This window comes from Pangasianodon hypophthalmus, chromosome 10, assembly GCF_027358585.1.
Source record: "Pangasianodon hypophthalmus isolate fPanHyp1 chromosome 10, fPanHyp1.pri, whole genome shotgun sequence".
Classification (NCBI taxonomy): domain Eukaryota; kingdom Metazoa; phylum Chordata; class Actinopteri; order Siluriformes; family Pangasiidae; genus Pangasianodon; species Pangasianodon hypophthalmus.
Window position 1 is genome coordinate 2,631,129 of NC_069719.1, and position 25,087 is coordinate 2,656,215.

Below are 25,087 nucleotides of genomic sequence, written 5' to 3' on the forward strand. Positions count from 1 at the left end.
ATATAAACAAACTGAACTTGAACTTAAACACTTCTGCAACGTAGCCATCAAAGTTGGAGAGATTATCATCGTTACACACAATAAGCTGTTCTCAGTTATACAAAGCTGACGCTAGCAAATACAAAGCATTATAATTCAATACCTAAATCTAGAAAACACACACACACCACCTGTCTCTCATCTCAGTGACGCAAAGGAGGAAAGCATATGTGGTGGTGGGATTTATCGGTATACAGTATTATTGCGCTGTATGTAAGGAATAACACACACTGTGTCATGCTGTTATAGTAAAATAATCAGTGACATGGTGGTGTGATGAAGCAGAGTTACTGTTACCATGGAAAAGTGGATTATTTCCCTACAACAGGACATCCTGAATTGTTTTATTCCTCTTACACCATAGCAATCTGCCAATTACAGTTTTATTTTAATTAAAAAAACCCACGTCATAGTTTTTATCCGTTTATAGTCACATAACATTGTGGAATTCTGGCTTTTGTTACAGCAGCTATAAACAGTCGTTCCCTCACCAGCCTCTCTCTCTTTTTTCCTCTCAAAGTCAATAAGACACAAACATAACGCAAAGTTACAGCTCTGCTGTTAAAAGCGCTGACACTGGAGACTCCTTCCATAAATGTTAAATAAACGTCTCCTTATAGAAAACATCACTAGTATAATTTACCACTTACACACGTTTTTTTTTCAATCCGTTTATGTGGAGCGTCTGCTGTACAAGTCCCTGTGAAAGAAGCCCCTGTGAGTGAACCCTCAGACGTTGTTTCTCCCCTTTTCCTGAATCTGGAGACTCACTGAAAAATCACTCATGATTTTAATAGTGTTTGTGGAGCCTTCAATGTTCATATGACAAAACATACACTCACTGCAACATTACACAATATCAGATCAAGCACACACAAGACCTGCACAGTGCTTTTAAGTTCATAACAACAACAACAGCAGCAGCAGCAACCGATGAGGACTACTGCACTCAACACCTTTTTTCCACAAACATTCCTCTTACAAGTTATGACAGCGCTACATGATAAAACCGCCGCTCTATAAAATCAGTGAAATTTCCACTCGAGTGTGTGTGAGCATAACACACTCCTCACACTCACATGAATTCCAGTGAATTAGCTTCGTATTATTTTTAAATCACGATGCACAGTAGTGTCAAACGCACCCTTAATAACGTAAATCACTAAATAGTTATATTTACGATACACACGCTGCTGTTCATCCTCTCGTGCAGGGGAAGGTGTTACTCAAAGATTTAAAATCCACACAAGCTGATGGGGAAAATTAAAGGAAAACTTTATTACGAAATCTTCGTACGAAAGTCTCTTCGCACGTCTCAGCAGCAGCTCATCCACAGGAGCAGGTGATGTTATAAACAGCCGTGTTAATCTTCAGTGCTAATCTTCAGAAAGTCCTCATTCACAACTCCATACATTTTAAATTATGTTGAAATACTAATTACCTCTTTTGAGTGACCAATGATGTTTTTTTAAAAGTTGCTATTTAAGACAATGTTCTGTTGTTTTGCTCACCTTCCTAGCAGGCAGTTTGCGTAGTTAGCTTCATAGAGCTATCATCGCACCTAGTGGTCAAAAATGGGAACTGCAACAAGTTCTAATAGAGAACCACTAGGGCGGGAATCACGCTTCCCCCATACTCGCTCTGAACATTTTCAGTGAAGAAGGAGCAGCGCGCGCACACACACACACAGAGTTAATCACAGCTACAAAATGCTTGTTTTATAGCAAATAATCAGAATTAAATTCGAATAAGTTTTCTCAAACAAAAGGTGTAAGTGTAGCGCGCGTGTTTGTATGATGTACAGAACCATTTCTATTGTATTGTAAAGACTTGGAGAGGGGAAAGAAGCGTTTAATGTCCAATCAGAAATGCGTCACAGTGACCTTGTTTCCTCACACAATGGCAGAGAAAATTCAGTACTGTAGCTTATAGCATAAGTCAAGTGTTATAACCTCTGGGATTCATTTCGTTTGAGTCTCTTTATTAATGTCGTCCTGCAACACCAATAAAAATCTCAACAAAAAATGGTCCTTTGTTCTTAGAAGGAATTTTTCAGATCGTCTGTTTTCTATAAAATCTCTCACACTGTCAGTACTTATCATGTTGTTGTTATAAGCTGAAAGAGTTTTATAAGCTGTGACGAAAAGCACCGTACTGAAACAAACAAATAGAAATTAAGTTAATTAGTAAGGCAGTGTGCAGTGCTGCTTAGCCAGAAACACAACATTGTCTGGTTCAGCGAGAAGCGGAGGTTCAAAGTCGAGTCCAGGGGAAGGGGTTGGAAAAAAAAAGATACTAGTTAATAGACAGAAATGCATTTTAATCAGTATTTTGAAAAAATCCACAGTGAGGTAACTGTGTGACCATACACCAACCGTGAAACACCACAACAACTCTAGTCTCCTCTTTACAATCCACCATGACAGCAGTGTGAAAACCTCGTCACGCCCATTTACACACACCAAACAACTTCATTTGGCATTTTAAAAAAGGTTTACACACAACACAACAATTCCTGATTCGCAGGATGTCCAGCTAGCACTTTAATAATTACTGCCTGTCTGAACAAAAGCACGGATTAGAAGAAAAGCATGATGGGTGTCGGAGTTTTGATACAAGTCCTCTGGAAACAACAGGAAGTTTGGCGTATCAGGCAGCGTCTTATGTCGTTTATTTCGTAAACAAAAAGCCATTCCTCTCTTAGCAATGCTGCAAGTCCTGATCAGTTTATTGTTCCAGACAGGTAGCGCATCCAGCTAACGTGGACTCAAGGCAAAATCGAAAAAAGCCAGATCATAAGACAAGTTATAAATGTTTAATCAGGGCGAGTAGCTTTTCTTATTATACATACCTAAAATGCTCCGTACAAATGTGTGTGCTCGATCTTAAATAGTACATCATGTTATTAGCACGTGTTTAGACGAACAAAACAAGTTTCTCCAAGAACAAACATTCATTTATCATGTTTTAAGATCAGGTCACAATGCTGAAACGATGTAAATAAATATTTAGAATAATTTCTGTTTTTCTGCTTATGTAAATATAACCTGTTCATGCAGAAATGATTAAAAATCAGATCCAGGATTTAAGCAAAAACAGCATGAAATTCAAATAAGTTCTGACTTAAAACCGTAAAACAGAGTAAAAACATTACTGATGAAAAATACTCGCAAACCGTAAAGTTATTCACTAACATTTTTGTAAACACATAAAATATACACACCCAAGAAATATACAATATATATATATAATGTTTTTTTTATATATAATGTTTTTTGTTTTGTACACTAACTTCAGTAGTGTACAAAACAAAAAAATATATATACTAAGACGATAAAATACATCTCTACCAAAAGACCAAAAAGACATGCTAATATCTACAGACTTAATATTAGGACTGTGTTAATTCTACTTATATACTGTATATTTATACTTATCTAGCATTTCTATTTATGCAAATAAAACACAATCATACATATCTGTAGCCCTGGATGATGTCACTTTATTAAGTCTGATGCGAAAATCTGAAGATGAAATCTGATCTACAGACTAAAGAGGCAGTGTGAAATGACTTTGACTCAAGTTTGTGCCTGGTGATGGTTAACGGAGTTACCATGGTAACAGTTACAGCGATGGTTAAAAAACATCGATCGTAGCAAGACACTGGCAGCTGAACTTGTACATATGATGTGTGATGTGATAGCCTACATTAGTCAGGTTAAAGTAAAAGAGTCATGGCCTGAAGTAATCATTATTTTATTAGTTCTGACACATTGAAATTGAGTGCATCATGGCCTTCAGCGCCGGCGAAGCTCTCGCTCCGTTCTCCCACCCAGTTTAACGCTTTACTGCGGTTATTTTCCACACGATTACCCGAATAAATCAGTTCAGTTCCCAGCTCAGACCTACTTCCCTCATTTGTTAATCAAAACACTCTGATGTCACCAGGATGGAGATACTCACTCTACAACACCATCGTACGTTGACTCATCTTCTCTTACTTGTTTGTTTACATGAGCAGATCACGCATTGTTTAACACGATGTGTTGAGTTACGCCTGTGTTAGCATCCCAGCGCTCAGCGCCACGCCATTTACAACTGATTTCAAAATCCTTTAATTGTTTTTTTTTTTTTTACAATCATTTCATTTCAAATTGCCAATCTGTCAGACATTTTAAGATCACGTGCTTCTTTACTAAATGTCTGAAATACAAATATATTGTATAATGCCGTGTATAAGCAACTGTAGGATCAGAATACGTCCCGAGCTAATTTCACTGCGTTAAAAACTCGCGTAAAAGCCGCGTGACATCGGGACCAGCTGCACAGTGCGTCACTAAAAACTTTTACCATCCTGTCACTCAACCGGTCTGGAGTTAACAACTATTTCTGTGTGTACTCCACGCTGAACACTTTTCAAACCGCTCACACCAGTTTGTCTGGACTTTGTGTGTTTAACGGGCGATTTTACTACAAAATTCTTCACACGGAAAACAGATCCGCGTATGAGAACGCAGGAAAATGATATATTAATTACTTTTTTTTTTTTTGTACAAGTCATATCCTGCCTCTTCTCCATTCAACACTATTCCTTTGCATGCAGACCTGTTTAAACGATTATACAATTTATAAATGTATAACTTCAACTATTTTCAGCTAATCAAGGTTATGTGACGTGATCACGATTAATCATTCTATTTCACAAGCTTATATTTTTATCTGGGATTCCTCAGAGTGAACAAATACAGAATAAAAGTTTTAATACTCAAACTGCACGATTTCTACAGTGTAAATATAAATCTATTTTGGTAACATTATAGCTTGCTGGAAATCATTAGCTAGCTAACAGCCAAAGTTAGCCGCTTAATAGCTAATTTTAGCAATTTCAGTAGGACATGAAAACGTTAGCTGGATTTACTTCATCATATCTTTGTTTTGACTCAACTCTAATCCACGTCACTTCGCTTTAAACGTCTATGACTGGATAAATGCTTCACATTTGTCCGCTCTCAAAGCGTCTTTGTTTTCCTGGGAATCCTGTAAGCTTCACCTTTGGCCTAATTCACATAAAATCTGTCATTCTGAGAATCTTTTTGAGATTTGTATTTAGGGTTCGGATTTTTAACCTGATTTTAACTGTATCCTGGGATTTGAATGATACTGTACATTTTTAAAGGCAAATCTTACCAGTGGCAAGTCAGAACAGAGCAGAACATTGGCAAAAATGTATATTTATCAGGAAAAAAATATTATTTAACACTCCGTGTACATAATTCAAACATATAAAATTCATATTTTGTCAGTTTCTAAGCTCCATAATCACCTAATCCAACTTTACACATGATTAAATTGACCACATTGTATTTGCACGTCTATTAAAGTTGAGTTCTCGGACTGATTTTTAATCTAGACGCCACTTGGATTGAAGTATTGGATGACGTATTAAAGCTCAGGTTTAATGGTGTGAGTCAGAAAGATCACTCATCTCCACTCTTCTCTCGTCCTGAAACGCTCCTTCTTATCCGAGACGTGAACACACACACACACTCACACTCGAGATCTCACACACCCGTTAGCCAGCAGGAGCGGCTCAGCTCTGGGATCAAGGGTTCAGCTAGCAAAATAACCACAAAAACTTCTCCTTTTACTCGGAAATCTTCCAGCAGAGAGGAACGAAAAGCTCTGTGACACACGAGACAAGCTGTGTTTACGCTAATTCACCTCTCGATAGCATTATATCCCTGTTAGCCATGTGCTAACAATCACAATTACACAATATAGCTGTAGCACAGTATTATGGGTATTTTTATAATTATTTCAAAATGACATCACTTCCCCTTAGCCCCATTTAGTAATAAATTCACAATCTCCTGCTATGTTGCAAACATTTAATTAACTCTTTATAGAGTTAGTAGCCATATTCATGGTTAAATTTAGCTAGTTAATATAAATCTACCTATAACTGTAATGTAACTTTAGCTACAACTACTATAAATTAAGCTATAACTAATATAAATGTAGCTAGCTAATACAAATGTATCTATAATTAATCTAAAATTAGCTAGCTGATATAAATTTAACTATAAATTTAGCTATAACTAATATACATTTACCTAGCTAATATACATTTAGCTATAAATTTAGCAATTAATAGAAAATTAGCTATAATGAATTTAAATGTCACTATAATTAATTATATATTTAGCTATAACTAATAATATTTGTACATAACTAAATGTTTATTAGGTATGGACAAATTTACTAACTGTAACTAATAAATGTAGCTATAACGAATACACACGTGTCTATAACTAATAAATTTAGCTAGTTATTAGAAATTTAGCTATAAGTAATATAAATGTAGCTCTAATATAGTAAAACCGTATATTTAAAAAAAAAAAAAAAAAAAAAAACATTAACATATTGCAATTCTTTTATTTTATTTTTTTTATTCCAAATAACATTACATGATCTAGCTAAATTCAACCAAACCACTGCTAGGAGGTTATGTAATTTTTTAGCTAGTAATATTCACCATGGTCTTGCGCTTGAAAAATGACAACAATTTGTATGACTCATTGTATTTAAAAAAAAAAAAAAAATACAATGGGTTAAGGGCAAGGTTAGCAGTCCAATGACATTTCCCTCGTTCATTGTAACTTAAACTCACTGGTATTTGTTAGTTAGCCAGGTACGTAGGTACGTTGTGGAAGACTGATCTAGCTACGTTTATCCAAGCTAAAGGCTAACTAAAAGAGGGAAATTATCATTAAGGAAATGTGACACCCACGCCATGCTAATGTGAAAGTGGCTAAGCCATGGTTAAAACAGGATAAAGTAAATAAAGTGTGATGAATTAATATAAATCATAAGGATTGTTAAGGAAGCAACAGACGTTAATATTGGCACCTGTTCTGATGAGAACTGGCTGGATTCCCAGATAGATAAGAGAGTGACTGATGATGAGTGATGTGGCTCAGGGAGGATCTTCTTCAGAAAGTGATTCATGACTGAACCAACCAGAATTTCTCAACACTAAGACAGCTCACAGAACGCCGATGTGCTGGCTATTAAACCGGATTAAGTCTAATAAACCTCGAATATAATCCACAAAAGATTACAACGAAGGAGCTGTGTTAAGAGAGCGGATGTGTTTATATCCTACACGTCCTGAAATTACGTCCTGACCTTGTTTTTAATCTCGTTAGCTCTTTAGCTCGATCAAATTGATTACAATTTATCTGGACTAATCAGATAATCCATTAAATATATATTAATAATATATATTTAATATCAATAAATATATAAATTTAAATATATAAACATAAAGCATAAAATTCGATCAGATTTTTGATAAAAAGGATTTATAACACGTCTCCTCTAAACTTCTAGTGCTAAAATTATCAAAACTGTGTTTATCTTAATGTTATTGTTTACTCGCGTCCAGAGGATTATCTGAAATGTTTAACTTTGATAAAGGCTTTAAGCTCCGCCCACTTCACAGTCAACACCATGTCACCCTGGAAAGCTGTTTTTAACATTCATAAACCTGTACATGTTCGCTCCTATTCCTGTTTACTCAAAATGTTGAGAATTGTTGGATTTATGTTAGATTTTAGACAGAAAAGTGGCATAAAATACTTTTTAAGAACAGTATAAATTTATATTACGACAAAATGTTCTACAGATAAATACTTTAATTCAAAAATCATTCAAAGACTAAAATTTTAGGTTTTAAGGAGTTTACAAATTTATGGCTTTAAAGACAAAATTATTCTAATATTCCACTAAAGTGTAGCAACTTTTTTTTCATTGATTAGAAATTTTTTTTTTTTTTGGAATTACAAGCAGGGCAAAAAAAAAAAAAAAAAAAAAAAAAAGATTCACCTCCATGATTGGTGAAAACAAACAGTTCACATGAGTCATCTTTTTCATCCATCTTTCATCAATCAGGGAAGTAAATAGTGTTTTATCCAACGGGATTTGATTGACTTGTGCAAAGTGGATGAGTCACATTGCAAAAAAAAAAAAATAATAATAATAATAATTTGCGAATTCCAGTATAAAATTAGCATTTAATATGTTTAGCATTTTAATTAGCATGTTAATTGTTGTGTTACAAAGTATTTTGCAGCGATGGGTTGCATCTCTCAGCCTCAGCGTTTGGACAGAGTTTACAATGTTTTGTCACAATGTATGCAATCAATCAATCAATCAATCAATCAATCAATCAATAAATAAATAAATAAATAAATAAAGTTGTGCAAGAACTGGGAAACTCTTCAGTAAGGAGCTGTCGGAAATGTAACTATTTAAATGCAATATCGGTCTAGCTGTTTAAGACATTTATGGAAGGAGTCTCCAGTGTCAGAGCTCCAGGACAGAGGAGTTTTACACTTGGCGGTTTCGTGGTAACAGGACGAGCTGAATTTTTTTTTGTCTTAACGTCGAGAGAGAAATAAAAGGAGGCTGGTGAAGAAATTAATGTTTAAATCTAGATAACAGTGATGATGTAATTAAATCAAAACATTCTCCGTTTATCGTGACAAAGCGAACGAGTCGCGCCAGCGAAAACCAAGTGGAGACGAAAGCACTATGGTGAGGGGATGATGAGGGGAAGGGGAAAGGGGCGGGGCTTGTAGGGCTGTCAGTTAAGCTCAAAACACCTCAATCATCCCAGATTCATAATCTGATTGGCTCATATGAGGTTTGGGGAAAAACGGAAGAGTGCATTTTAATATCTGCGTATGTTGGTATGAGTTATCAAGACACCAGATGAGCAGAGTTCCTGCACAAAATGTGTGTGTGTGTGTGTGTGTGATGAGTTATTCAGCTTCTGTGAGGCTCCAGTGCAGAATTCTGATTTGCTGTGTCAGTAAAGGAGATAAAATGTCCAACTGAGAGTCACTAATTGGTGTTAATCCTCTTTAGATCAAGTCCCTGATGAGTCTTTACATTCCTCTAACCTCACGGTAAAGTGCATTCCTTTAGCATGAGGCGCTCGCTGCGTATGGGAACATGCTGGATTTACAGAGAGAGAGAGAAAAAAAAAGACAAAGAGCTTTTTCAGAAAACACACACTGAGATGGATTTGATCCAGCTGTTCTTCACCTCGAGGCTTTAAAAGAAAAAAAAAACTGCTGCTGTAAGGACGCTGCACCATTTTTGCAACTCAGAGCAGTTTTAGTCTTATACAGTTAAATCCTATAATTACTGAGCTTGTCTCAAATACAGGATGAAACTTTCATAACTATGGATTCGGACCGAATCCTGTGTGAGTGCATGCTGTGTGTTTTGCAATACAGCAAACTCGGGATTTATTCGAGTCAATAACGTGCATAAAGCTCGTCCTGCTGTGCGTGAACATTCCCAGAAGCACGGCGTGTTGGTTCTAGTTGGCGTTAGTCACAACACACACCCCCTCCTCCTTCCTCGGGCAATAGAGAGAGAACCGATACACACTTGGCACCTAAACAGCATATGCTTATTTCCCTGCGTTGCCATGGCGACCTTGTCACAAAACAAAAAGCACTCGTGTCGGCTGGTTGCGGTTCGTCGTGCCAGATGTGGTGGAGCAACTCGGAAATGCCACTGGAATAAATGAGTGTGCATGTGGTACGAGCGAGATCGAAATAAGAAACTACTGCAAGCTTTTCCCTGGAAAAGGTTCATCAATGTGTGTTTAATCATCACATCTGCTCCTGCTGCTCCAGCTGTTCCTGCTGCTCTGAGAAAATCCAGCTTTCTGCTGCAGGTCTCAGATGAATTTAGGAAGTTGGAGTTCTCTGATTATCATCTGATCTTCAAAAACTCCCTCGCTGTAGGAGTACGATGCAATAACAAGTACACAATCGGCCTTGGCTCAAGTCATCAATGATTTAGAGAGGTTTCACACCGATTAGCCCAAAATTGATTCGTTTGGTTCGTTTGCAGTATTGTTTGGTTTCACTCTGCACATAAACAAACAGATTTTTAAAAAATGTTAAAAAAAAAAAAAATGGAGAGTACAGGGCTGAAAACGTCCTCGTAAAACTCTTTCAGAAATACGATGATGAAAAAAGTGCGAGCATGGAGAACGTAGCGCTAAATAAACGATTAGATCATTTTAGATACAGCAAGTTTAAAACTTTTTGTGCATCACATCCAGGGTTTTTCTTCTCTTTTTGTTCTTCGGTCCAAATCTCCAGAACACGCAACATTTCTGCAGAACTACTACAGCTCTGTGCTTTGGTTCGGTTTGCACTGAGGCTCAGTTTAGCCACTCAGCAGCTCACATCTACAAAAAAAAAAAAAAAACATACACACAGTATGTTTGATTGACTTCCTGCAGTTGAGTCGATTCAGAGTCAAATCACTTGGGTTAAATCTTTTCACAGACTGTGGCTACAGACGCGGGGACGCTGTATTTTCACGTGGTGCATAAAAGCCGTAGTGAAGACGTTCTTGAGCACCACAGACCCTCTTGATATTTGGCATGAACTGTGATTACAAATCACATGATTACATTTCCGATTTAAGGAGAGTAGGTAAGTAGGCATCATTAATATTATCAGCTGTGCAGTCGGGAACTGTGGTGATCGTGGAAACGGCGCGGGATGGTGGATTTTTAGGTGATTCTGCAGTAATGAGCAGTAAAATGTAAATAATAATAATTTACAAAAAGGTTGTCTAATGTCCACGTGGCTGAGATTTTTACTGCTGCTAAGTGTTTGAACGCATCTGAGTGCTGAGCGATGCAGAAGATGTTAAATATACTGTATACTCGAACATACACTGATCGATTTTATTTCAGATCAATAAACTCACGCTTTTATAAACGCTTTTGTCCATTTCCAGAAAGCGAGTTCAGTCAAGACAGGTGAGACGAGATGAAAAGAGGCGGGGCTTCCAGGTGCTGCCAGTTAATATCAGGCAAATCATTCCTGATTCAGAGGAATCATTCCTGATTGGCTCGTGTCTCGGTTCACTGTGGACTTGCGTACTGTTGAGTGAGAACAAAATACTTCAACATTGGCAGGTCTGATGATCTACAATCAGAGTCGACATCACAACCTACTACAACCAAAAGTCTCAGAAACATATGTGTGTAAATATTCATTCTTTACATCGCTAGCGAAGATCGATGGACAAAAATAAAACCTAACAGAGCAGTGCACCAAGACAGACGGCCTGATTTTTAATAACGCACTAAACACAGAGATGAACAAAGTCCACCTGCAGAAAGGGAATGTTAATTGTTTTAATAGTTCCAGTTTATCTGCATTTGATTCATGTGATGGTTACAGCTGCGAGCCAATCACATTACAGCTGTGAGCCAATCACACGACACGATGTTATAGACGTTACAGAAGCCGGCAACTTTCTCAGAAGAGTGCAGTGCGAAGTGATTCATGGCAGTAATGATAAAGCACACTGTCAGATCTCTCACGCTTTAGTCAAACACGCAAAAACAACATGCTGCATTTAAAAAAAAATAAAAACACACAAACATCAGTTAGCGATTTATCAAAAAACCCTTGAGGCAAAATGCCAGAGAAGTCAGAATAAAGAAGCCAGGCTGCATTTCAGCTGTCCACACCCCTCTCACACACACACACACACACACACATACACACACACATACACACACACACATACACACACACATACACACACACATACATACACCCCTATCCCCAAGAAACTCCAACCGTTCTGCTTCAGCTGTAACAGTAACCTCTTCTTTTTCATTCAAGTGCAAAGTTTTGAGCAGGAACCAGTGAAGGTGTGTGTCACCATGGAAACGACAAGATTTTCATCAGCAAGGTGGTGAAAGTGTATTTGTGTGTGAAGTGTAACACTACATTATCTGTTTTCGATGGTATTGCAGGATGTTGACCATCCACACACACACACACACACACACACACACACACAGTTGACACGAGGTGACATTCTTGTCTTGAGTTTGTCTTGAGTTCCTCAGAGCTGCTTTCATCAAACATTTTAAGGTCTCTTTTTTTGTGTTATCATTTTTACATCACAGAAATCGCTGTTCCTTTCATCACAGAGCAAAACAGTTTACTTTATAGATGTAAAATGCTTTATAGATGCACTTTTATCAACGAGACATCGCTAAAATATTCCTTATTAAGTAGAAAGCTGTCACTTCTCGACTGAGGAGAAAGATGAACAAGGAGGAACAAGCTTGCAGTTTATCCAGTGAAATGAATGATCCAAAATATGAAAATTTCAGCTTTCTCACAAAGTTCTGTCTCCGTATGTAAAAGAGACTTTAAAATAAAAAAATGAAAGTGAAAGGTTTAGTCAGTGCTCCCGAGAGGCACCTCAGAAAAGCGTTCAGCCCGTCATCAGAAAGTGGCCAAAATGGGGAGAAATTAAGAGGAAAATTCAAGAATAAAAAAGAAATTAAAAAAATGAAATTGAAGCTGAAACTCAGGAAGTGGAATAAATGATTGTTAAGATGGTACAGGAAGCAACTGAAGACCTTGTTAGGATCCTCACGCTAAAAAAATCAGAATCTGTATCTAAAGATCGAGATAAAAATGTCAGATATTTAGAAGCAAGCATGTCGATAGCTCAGTTACTGTACGCGCTTCATATCACCACGAGACATCGTGTTCAGGCGTGGCGTGGCATTTAACATTTCTAAAATTTCTTTAAGTGGTTACTGACGTTTTACAGAAGAGAAAGTCCGAGAAAGTGGAATGTCTACATTGCTCTGTTAAACTAGTGAAGGTTAAGAGCGATGCTCGGATTCGATAAACCCTGCAGTTCAAACCTTCTTTTGGTTTGAAAAATGCACTTTAGAGGATGGATCGTGTGTGTGTGTCGGTGTGTGTGTGTGTGACGTGTGGTGTAATATGTGTATTAACACAATACTCCAACTATCTTTCTTATTAAATCTGCTTCAGCCGAGTCTACAAAATCTTCAAGTGAATGGTATGTGTTTCGAAATAGCTGACGTTATTAATATGAACTATAAGCCAGCCAATCACAATTCACGGCCATCCTGTGCTCGCTTAACATGCTGTGATGTCATCAGAACAGAGCCAAGACTCTTGTATGTTCAGGACGGCAGTAGCCGAACGGAAAGCTAACAAAATGGAGAACGTTCTGGAGGAACAATGAGGGTGAAGGCTAACACGTAAACTCCGAGACATGTGAAACTGGCCAAGTGCATGTTCTCAAACTGCTGCTCATGCTGCGTCACATGGCTGCGTAACACACTCGGGGGAAAGCGCTATCCGCCCTCTTCCGCATACATCAGCTCACAGATGCCCACCATTGGCTAGTAGAGAGAGTATGCACCTCCCACCCAGACACCTCCCACGCAGAAGACTGTGACGTCGTCAGGATTCGAACTCGTGATCAACACGCGAATGCTTTCCGGTTGCGAGACTCAAACTTGCAATCTTCAAATGCATGAACTGCTGTGGATGAAATTTAGCATTTGCAGTGAAAGTTTACGGGTAATTTACCTGGATTTCAGTCCAGTCTTATTCTAACGACTCTACAATATTTTATTCTATTTTTCCAAAGCGAATAATGAAACATTTACATAGCTGCTGCACTGTTATATGGAATTTAATGTCATCCATTTTAAAAAATAAAAAAGTATCAAAAACTATCATAACGCACGTCCTGAGTTTGCTGAATGGACCAGCATCTTGGGTCAAGAAGGGGTATATGATATATGAAATATGATAATTACAAAATCAATCCTATGGCATATTCGGCTCACAGGAGGTAGAGCTTAGCATAAAATATCAATTTTTAGGTAATGTTGCTCTAATGACTTAATGACTTCTTCTAGATCAAAAAATTTCCTTCAGGACCAATAAAGTTTCATTTTATCATATATTAGCAAAGCAGCAAAATTCACTAGCAAGATAGCTAATGTTAGGAACATTATATTATTGTGTAATCAAAACCAGTAGACCGGTTTGCTAGCAAGCTAGCTGACTGTTGTGGTGAGGATGTATCAGGTTTATGATTGGCAGATCATGTTTAACTTAAGCTCCGCCCCCTTTGTTTCAGAGAAGCTTGTGGTATCAGCATGTTTTCTTATCACTGCAGCTCTAAGCTCAATGTTTTATGATCTTTTAGGTGTGGAGTCAGTTATAAAAGTGTCTAGCTGTTACATACCATACACACACACACACACACACACACACACACAGATTTAAACTAGGGAGTCAGAGGCCAGGATGAGTCGAGGCAGTGTGAGTGGAATGAGGCTCATCACTCTTCCGCTTCAGGCTTTGCTTCTTTCTGATTCGAACAAAAGTGTGATCAGTCAGTATTGTTCTGCTTCTGCCACTGAACCCGTCCATGCGGGGTGTGTGTGTGTGTGTGTGTGTGTGTGTAAATGTATCAGCCTGCTCACTTACAGTTTCCGCATTATGTTCCGATAATTAAACTCATGGCACTGTAACAGTACTGACATTATATTACTGACATTATATTACTGACATTATATTACTGACATTATATTACTGAGCCTCAGCAGAGGCATTTATACTAAAAATACAAAAATCTTTATTTATATAGAATTTTTTTTTTCCTAGGTTGCAAAAATCTTAAAGTGCTTTAGATGAAGAGATAAATAAAGCAGCACAACAGTTTACCATCTTTAAAATATTACCTAATTTACCTAGAAATTAAAAGCAGAATAATTAAATAACACATGACTGGTTTCTCTCTCTCTCTCTCTCTCTCTCTCAGGCCTGTATTCATCCACCATTATTAGTGCCATAATCATTATAATAACTGAGATTTTTTTTATTTTTATTTTTGTGGACTATAATAACATTTACAAGTTCCTGTAAAGTGCTGTAATTCATTCTGACATCTATCATCATCATCATCATCCCCAAAAGCCACTGATAACAACCCGTGTGTTACTAAAAAGCTCATTTAATATTTATTCAGCATTAAATTACTCAGAAGGTGTTGATTAATTTTCTAGAACAGCGGCTCTGACAGTAGTGCGGCTACAAATCACAGGTTTATATTAATGCGCTCGTTCTAATACGTTACCGTTTCTATAGCAACAGCTCATTCACAGGGACGTGTACAGCAGACGTTATGATGTAAGGAGATGTTTTAAATATGTATGGAAGGAGTCTCCAGTGTCAGCACTTTGTAAAAGCTTTCCAACTTCTATCCTCAGGACAGAGGAGTTTATAGTGTGCAGGAGTTACGAGTTTCTTGGTAAAAAGTTGAATTTTTTGTCTTATTAACTTCAACAAAGAGGCTGGTGAGGGAACGAGCGTTTATAGCTACTATAACGTAAGTGAGAACAGAAACTAACTTGTTTCACGGGCGTTCCACAACATTAAATGTAACTATAAATAGATACAAAAGTATGTGTCGCTCTATAATAACTAAAAATTGTTACACTGGTAAAAAGCTGTGGTGTAAGAGGAATAAAACACAAGATGAAAGTGTGAACACAAGAGTGTCCGTCTGTCTTTAAGCTTGTTGTCATGGTTACAATGCCAGCCAATGCCAGCCAATCAGAAAGGAGTATTTTTTACAGATAAATCATGTGATAATTTATAAACAAACAACACACCAATGATATAAGTCGAACATTTTATTAACTCTTCACATTATTAGCCACATTCATGTTCAATATTCAAATTTAGCTAGTTAATAAAAATTGACCTATAACTACCTGAGCTACCTGAATTCACCCAAACGACTGCTAGGAGGATATGTAACTTTTTAGCTAGAATTATTCAACATTGCTCATGGAAATCCACAACAATTTGCATGACTCATTGAAGAAAATTAAGAAAAAGTAATTAAAATGAACCTGTAAGGGTTAATTCCCTGAAGCACTGTAACAGTGAGACTGCGGTAAGAAAAAAACGAAGCGCGTGTCATTTCCTGCTGCAGAGCAACGTACAGAGCCACGGGTTCATGTTGAACAGACAGGTTGTTCTGGCTTCGCTGATTTGCATGTGCAACCCTCAGCCTCGTTCAACAGCGTTAGCTTAAAAGTGCACAAGTTTAAATAGTCTTACAGAGCAGCACTACGAAAACACGTCCGCCATTTCAGGCAAAATCTGACTCCCACCACGGCAGCGTGAGAAATCTGTATAAACGTGATTAGGGTTCTGCTTTACTGACCAGAATATTAAGAGTTCAAATCCCACGACTGCCAGAGCAACACCTTTAACCCTCTCAGCTGTGTTTGAACTCGATTAACCTTCAATAAACATGTCTGTCAAACAAACTTGTATTGTATACAGAGGATTAACGTTACACAAAATTCAACTCTGACACAATTTCAATACAGAGTGAATAAGCGCTGTTTGAGTACGTCTTAGGTTTCTATTTTCAGCTGATTAAAACATTCAGCGTTATAACAGTACAATAAATGAAACCTAATAATGACTGTGTGTGTGTGTGTGTGTGTGTGAGCTTTTCAGACTCTTAGTAGCATATAATCAACAAAACCTCGGCATTAAACATGATTAAATATAAGCTCTTTGGTCACGATTCGAATCCTTGCGTTCTCCATCATCGAGTCTCGTCTCTACAGCTCCGAATCAGTGAGTCTTAAACCAGCAGGAAGGGAAAGAGTGAGAAAGAGTGTGTGTAGCTTCATGTTTTCATCTACACTATAAGTGACCATCACACACACACACCCACATGTGGTTCTTCCCCACATTGTTTGAAGCACACAACTGTACAGAATGTCTCTGTGGTGTAGCATTACAGTTTCCATTCACTGGAACTAAGAGCTGCAAACTCTGTTCCAGCACGACAATGCCCCCGTGCACAAAGCGCGCTCCATGAAGACATCGGCTGCGTCCCAATTCACATACTTATACTATGCACTAAAAGTATGTACTCTTTTTGTGAAGAAAAAGTACATACTTTTGAGTGTGTAGCAAAAGACTATGCAAGAGCTGGGACATATTAACATCATGTAAAGGAAGAGAACGTTGTTGCCTAGTTACGCCGTAAACACCATAAACTTCTCATTGCACTTCAGCTTTTCTTCATTCATTACTCCTTATATTAATTTATCCTTTCTCTTTCGCTAGTGAAAAAGGAGTCATTTGCAATGCACCATTTTATTAGGTGCTCAGTCTCTTCATCTGACCCTCGTCCTCTTTTTACACTACATCCAACCATTACTCTTACGTGACATTAAAAACCGTTCGTTATTCCATAAGTTCTTACACTTAAATGCTGAAGACGCATCATCGATGTTACACTCGTCCGCCATGTTTGCAGGTTGATTTCGGTGAAGCAAAGCGTCACAAAACTCCTCCTGATTCGCGCAAGGACTTGTGGGTAATATTAGCTGAGAAAGTGTCCACGGAGCCACACTTCAAAAATCTAAGAGAAATAGCAGACCATCCGGGTACCTTTAGGATTCAACACACTACGATTTGGGACACACTCATTCTGATCAAGGGTACTATTTAGAATGAATAGTAGGCAAATTGGGACGCAGCAATAGTGTGTTAATGCTGGAGTTGAAGAACTCGAGTGTCCTGCACAGAGCCCTGACCTCAACTCCACTGAACACTGACTGAACCCCAGACCTCCTCGACATCCCAACATCAGCGCCTGACCTCACTAATGCTCCTGTAGCTGAATGAACACAAATCCCCACAGCCACACTCCAACATCTAGTGGAAAGAAGCGCTGGGGTATCGTGCGCTGGGGTATCGTGCGCTGGGGTATCGTGCGCTGGGGTATCGTGCGCTGGGGTATCGTGCGCTGGGGTATCCGGTGGATTCAGCACACTAATGTTTCCGTGACCCTCTCACTCTCCAAGCCAAAATGCTCTCAAACACCAGACCTCAAAGACTCGGGGGAATTTTCGTAGCCATTGCTGCTTTTCTTGATCTCATATGCTAGTGTATTGTCTGGTGAAAAACAGCGTGCTTATGAAAAGCGTGTTTTGTATTGTAATACAGATGTTACTTTTCAGAGGAAGGAGCGTGGGCTTAAATGTTAACGAGATCAGCCAAAACAACATCAACAACATTAATGTATTGTTCGACGTGCTGACAAATTAAATCGAGAACCTAGTATCGAACGAAACAATACGACAAATCATTAGACCCCTAATATATACACAGCCATAAGCTCACATAAGCTACTGACTAATGTTTTAGATGCTAATGTTGATATACACGCAAACCGGTTGCTAATTATGTAGTATTTTTCCCCACTGGATCACCTTAAACGGCATCAATTCATAATTTTTGCTGGGTTTTTTTACATTTCTATTATGAACACTAATGTGTTATTCAGTTCATTTGAAGACAGGCTACACTTTTGCTCACATGGGTGTTTTTTGCTTCAATAGCTCCACCCATCTGAGCCCCATCAGCATTAGCAAAACCTTCGATTTGTCTAAAGTCATAATCCTTAAAAACATCTTTTTAAATAAAGACCTGAAAGTATTTAATGTTAGAATATTGAATTATTTGTCATGTTGTTGTATCGAAAGAGCATTCCGCTTTCAACACTTTTGTACAACACGACTGTTTATAAATCAATCTGATCATTCTCAATTAAAATCTTATTTTCTGGATTAAAAAAAAAAACACACATTTATATTGTTTTTAATCCCTCAGGTGAATCAGACAGGTTTCAACACGTCTCTAAAGTACGCAGTGGAGCAGGTGAGTGTGTGTAAAAACGCTGCAGGGTCGACGCCATCACACACACACAACACAACATTCATCACTTTCTCAGCGACTTTAACCCCTCATTTTCATGAGCAGTTTATCTGCTGAGGTCAAAGGTCATACATTAGCGACATTTTCATAAATGAATGAACTTACAGAGATACAGCTGCTCATTCGTTCATTTCTAATAAACTTAATGTCACATGATGTGTCGTGTGTGAATATAAAGCTGGAAGTTCCTTAAACAACTAACATTAGATGCTGTAATTAAATAAATAAATAAATAAATAAAACAAACATCATGTGACTGTGTGCGACACAAAAACAACTAATCCTGTCAGAAGAGGGCTAAAGATGAATCAAGTTAAGATAAAATGGCCGCCGCTGTGTTTTTCAGCCATGTGGTGTGTCGCAGTGTGTCACGGTTAATCACGGTGTATGATCAGATTGTTACCTCGACATTATTATTATTATTATTATTATTTTTATTAAAATGCATTGTTAAAGTTCTTTACTCCTTACAGCAGTTCACAACCCGTCACTCCGAACTCGTCCTAAATCACACTACAGCTTGTCAGCTTATAACGATGACGAGACAAACACTGACAGTGTTACTCTGTGTTACAACGGTTTCAGGGACTTTTTCAGCGTGATGCAGATCAGGTATGAAGCGAAAATCCAAACAACTGCCTCCAGTTGACTTCTCACAATACAACATTTATTATTTGACACCCAAACATGGAAGAAAAACTTATAACCAGGGTTTTGTCTACTCCTGTCATATACGACCTCTCCTTCATTTTACATTACGATCTTTCATTAAATGTGTATATGGACATTACGAAGAAAGATAAAGCTTGGAAGAAGTAGCAGTGATCATTGCTGAATCTGGAGAGCGTACATTGCTAGTACAGTTAAACAAAGCTAATACGAAGCTCGGCATGTAACGTACAACAAACAACCAATTTTCAGAATACAATTTAAACAAACATAAATAAATAAATGGTACACTGTAGTAAATCATGTGCTGTAAGGACAGAAACTTATAGACTTTATAGAAAAGCCATTCTTGGAAATATCTTTCTAAAAAAGAACAATTGAAGGATTTGATCGTGATTTCTTTTAGCACATGTTAAATCCAGAAGGACATTCAGAGAGACTTTTGTACAAAAAATTCCTGATAAAAACTTCACCACAGGCTCGTGTGTAGTTAAATGTTGGATTAATAGCATGAAGCTGAGATCACTTTCAGACCGTTATCATAGCGTGAACATTTCTAACCACCTGGAACGATGAACACCTCCACAAAGCCGAGTGACTCAACATGAGTGTGTGACGCTTTTGAAAAGCTTTAAGCAAGAAGGATTGGTGATAAGCCAGAACACACACACACACACACACACACACACACACACACACACACACACACACACACACAGAGAGAAAGAAGAGGTATAGACGTCGAGTGTTTGGTTTGTTCCACGCCGCTGTGTGTTGGACTGAACCCATCCAGGCGGTCTGACAGGTGCACTTCATCACTGTGATGATAATGAGCTCCAGCACGAGCGTTCCTCACCACACACACACGCTCAACTCGTTCTCAGCAATTCAGTAAACCAGGCTTTCTGTCGCTGAAGGTCCCTCACACGGCACGAGATGTTCTGACAGCCCTCACAGCGCAAAAGAACACAACACGAGCAACGCTACCTGCTCCACCTCAGTGGCATTTGAAGGATTTCCTCCAAAACACACTTTCCATAAGTGACCCTCAACCATGTTCTCCAAGTCCAAGAGATCGCTCCTGCATCCTGTAACTGACTCGGGAGATTAAACACATCATTCATCGTTTCCCCAAAGTTCCTGCACATTTTAATCCGTCTCCTGTTCAACTCCAACCTCCTGAAGGACTCAGTAAAGAGCTGATCAGTTAGACGCTCAGAAATAAAACCCCAAACTGTGCTTCTCCCCGTCACTGGAGCGAGACCATCAGCACATCTTCAGCACCTTTATCCAAAAGTCTAAGAGCACACTCGAACTCTGTTCCTTAACAGAGTGAAAACCTTAAATTAGAGAAACAGACTGTAATTTAACATCCGCTGTAATCTCCAGATCTCCCTCCGAGTCACTTCCGTGTTTTTGGGCCCCTGAAGGAGGCACCGAGTGGAAAGACTTTCTGAACAGACGGTTCTTCAGGAGCTGTACACGCAAACATTTTATTTCTACAGGAATCTGGAGACTCGTTAAACGCTGGAACAATCACGCCGAGCAAAGTGGAGATGATCTTTTTTTTTTTAAAAAAAAAAGGTTTTTATTTGACTCATACGAGACCTTTGCAAAAAAAAAAAAAAAAAAAAAAAAAAAACATAAAAATTGTGCACAAATGAAAATTTGACGTTTTAAGGATAAAACAAGATTTTAAAAAAATGTTAAAATAATTAATTAACTAATTGATTGATTGCTATTTATTATTAATTAATTATTATTGTATATTTCATATGAATTTTATCATGTCCTTTACTTTAAAAAAATTAATGAAATTCTAAATTCTTGTGAAAATTTTTCTTCACATGATTTTTTTTTCTTAAAGAAAATGAGACAGCAAGCAGTGTGCATATCATAAATACCTAGAAAAAAAATATTATGCCCTTTACTTTTAGAGAAAAAAAAATTTGAAAAGGGAAAATGATTTCATGCGCACGTGATAATTTGAAGTTTTCAGAAGACTTTTTTTTTTTTTTTTTTAAACTGTCTCATTTTCTTTTGTGTTCACACAATAACTATAATTAACAATAAAACATCTTGAAAAATTCTCTCTTGCAAATGTGAAAGTTTTTTCCTTAAAAAAAAAAAGCATGAAAGTAATAGTTCATACACGAAAATTACAAAGAAATTACTCCATGTCTTTTTATTAAAAAAAAAAAAAATCTCGTGAAAATGCAAAATTCTCTCGTACACATGCGTTTTTTTTTTAGTATGAACGTTTTTTGTTTTTTTTTGCTCTGTAGATCTCAGCCTTGTATTTAAAACTGTAAATAAATAAAGCTTTAGGATATGAATATTCAGGATTCTGAACTATTCCTAGGGCAATATTTAAACTATCTAAACTGAAGCAAATGTGTGATATTGATCGTGTTAAATCCTTTGCACAAAAGATCAGATTTTCCTCCCTTTTATTAAAACTCATGTTCACACAGCACTGGAATTATAGCGGATCGTTTTACACAAACCTGTGGAGTCTGTTCCAGCTCAAGCATGGAGCAAATACTGACAAATTCATGTGATTATAATGTTCACTCAAGTCAATGCTGATAATGTAATTTGTAATAAAAAATAATAATAAATGTGAAAAGAATGAAAAACAGACGCATGCAGATCATCACTGCATCTTTCACCTGCAAACGTTAATGTAGTTTATCTTAAAAAAAATAACTGAAGGTTCATAATTGTACCTTTAAAGGTTCACTGTATTAATTAAAGCTAATTAAAAGGTTCAGCATGTGCACCTTCCCAATACTAAAGGTTTAAAAAACAAACAAACAAACAAACAAAAATACCCTTAATGGCACCAATAAACAAGAAACGGAAAGCAGAAAAGTACCACAATGTGCAAAACACAACTGGTATGAAATTCTGACTTCTTTTTTTTAATGAAAGCCAATAATTTGCGCATGCTCATTAAGAGACCAAGTGAGACAGGTGAGACCTGGTGAGACAACTGAGACAGGGGAGGACAGGGGAGGAGACAAGGTGAAACGGGGGGACAGGTGAGACCAGGGGAGGACAGGAGAGACCAGGTGAGACAGGGGAGGACAGGGAAGGACAGGGGAGGACAGGTGAAACCAGGGGAGGACAGGGGAGACAGGTGAAACCAGGGGAAGAAAGGGAAGGACAGGTGAGACCAGGTGAGACAGGGAAGGACAGGTGAGACCAGGTGAGACAGGGAAGGACAGGGGAGGACAGGTGAGACAGGGGAGGACAGGTGAGATCAGGTGAGACCAGGTGAGACCAGGGTTCCCTCCGGGAAGCCCCGCGCTGGTGTTGTAAGCGCAGCTGGGTGCAGAGGTGAAGCTGACTGCACTTACATGCGGCTGGTGGTGAGGTCCAGCTGCTCGCTGCTGCTGCTGTTGTTGCTGCTGAAGCTGAAGGACTCAGACGAGTCTTTCTTCCTGGAGCGCCACGAACCGAACCGCTTCTTCTTCTTCTTCTCACTGGGGCTCGTGGGTGATGAAGCTTCTGCACGCTCGCTCGGGAAACTCTCCCATTTCTCCCCGTCCTCCTTCTCCTGGGACTTGGACTTGGAAGTCAGGAAGATTTTCTTAAACCTGGAAGTTTTCGGCGCGCTCATGATCGCTGCACCTCTGGACAGGAGACGCTTCTGGAGAGCAAAAGCGCGCGCTTCGAGCTTGTAAACGACGACTCCTTGACTGATTCAAACAACAAAAAAAAAAGTGATTCGGTTCTTTTGGAACGACTCTGTGGAAAGTGAGTCGATTCTTCTTCAGGAGGAATGAGTCGAAAGTTATGATAGAGCTCAAAGGGTGGAGGAGTGATGAGTAGAAAAGGGATATAAAAGGACGATAAGGAATAAAAATAAAGTCTAATTTCTAATTATAATAACACCCTCAATCATTAATTGTTTTTTCACTACCTGGAAAATAGCAATTGTATACCTCGTGTGTGTGTGTCTGTGTGTGTGTGTGTGTGTATGTGTGTGTTTGTGTGTGTAAAATACTGTACTTCTTTTTTTGACTGATCATCAATCAGACGAATCAAATCCCAGAGTTTGATTCCTTTGATTCCTTTAAACCAGTTTGTTCAAAAGAATCGAGTGACTCGTGAGAAGGAATCGTTTGTCTGTAGGTTGCCAGATTGAACTGTTTCCTTCTCAATGGCTATAAAAGTTTGTTGTACACACTACAGTATTGTACACAGGAAACTCTGAGCTCAGTAGGGAATCATTTAGGATTTTATATAACGCACATGGAGTGTACTACACCTGAATCACACAATCAATCAATCAATTAATTAATTAACTAGTCTTCCTGAGTTCAATCAGGTGAGTTAGAGAAGGAAAACACTAACATGTTCAGGAGCAGAGATGGATGCTCTAAGGAATTAAAAATTGTCCAGGAGAATGACATTTCTCCAGATTGGTGCATCATTGAATCGATTCTTTTGAACAACCAGTTTAAAAGAATCAAACTCTACTCAAAATGAATACAGAACAACCACTACCTCTGTTAATTTATGTTTTATATATATATATATATATATATATATATATATATATATATATATATATATATATATATATATATAAACATTACACACACACGAATGACCTGGAAAATTGTGACTTGTCTTTGTGTTTTTAGTAAATTAAACTGAATTGAATTGTAAATGCTGTATCTGCTATTAGCTCACACTTTACTGAAGTTTCTTTTCTTAGCCTTAAAAGACATTTGTACAGACAAAATCCAGTATGAACATCAGAGCTGCATCTTACACAACATTTTCTTGCACGTTGTTTCTGTTCGTGAATCAAACGATTCATGTTTGATTCCTTTAAACCCGTTTGTTCCAAAGAATCGACTCAGTCGAGTGAGTCGTTAGGGATTGGCTAGTTTGTGTGTTGCCAGATTGGACTGTTTTCTCACTGCAGTGGTGTAGTGTGCTCTGTGAAGTGACCATGACTGTCTCCTACCTCCTGTGGAGAAGTTTGAAGTGTCTCTGTAAGCTCCAGGTTCCCCACCCTGTTCCTGGAGAACCTCCTGTCCTGCACATTCTTAATTAACTAATTAACTAATTAACTAGTCTTGCTGAGGTGAATCAGATGTGTTAGAGCAGGAAAAGTGCAGGACAGAGGGTTCTCCAGGGACCAGGCTTGGAAACCCTAGCTAACGATAATTCCTTGTATCTAACTTTTCTATAATTAATGTTAGCTAAACTTTTGGATTCTCTAATCTTTTCTCCAAACTGCATTTCATCCAGAACTTACATCTACAAGTTACAAAGTGCAATAAGCTGATTATATATCATTTTATTCAGTAATTAAATACAATGAATGACTGTAATGTTAGTAAGAATTAGAAGTAAAAGCTTTGTACTTCAATTTGACCTGCATTTGAACTCCGATTTATTGGTTGCTTCTGCAAATTTTTCCATTTAGAATATAAATACTGCGAAGAACATGTTACACTTCAGTTCGCAAACTTCAGGATGAACTTCATTAATTATCTGAGCTGCTTGTTTAGATGTTTGTAAGCAATGTGATTTTAAACAGCTACCTGAACACAGTGTGAAATAACCTGTACAAAACCTAAATTATCAAACTTAATAATAATCATGTCGTGCTGTTATAGGAAAATAATCAGTGACAT

General features: G+C 37.9%; 1 protein-coding gene across 1 annotated transcript in view; it reads right to left on the reverse strand.

Annotated features, from left to right (window-relative positions):
- crybg1a (crystallin beta-gamma domain containing 1a) overlaps positions 1-24,736 on the reverse strand; it is a 95,168-nt gene extending 70,432 nt beyond the window's left edge. Inside the window, exons 1-2 of the mRNA XM_053237390.1 lie at positions 24,412-24,736; positions 22,790-23,131 (exon numbers count right to left, since the gene is read on the reverse strand). Coding sequence (XP_053093365.1) covers positions 22,790-23,131; positions 24,412-24,491 — 422 coding nt within the window. The 5' untranslated portion in view covers positions 24,492-24,736. The remainder of the gene's footprint in view (positions 1-22,789; positions 23,132-24,411) is intronic.
- Between the last annotated feature and the right edge of the window lie 351 nt (positions 24,737-25,087).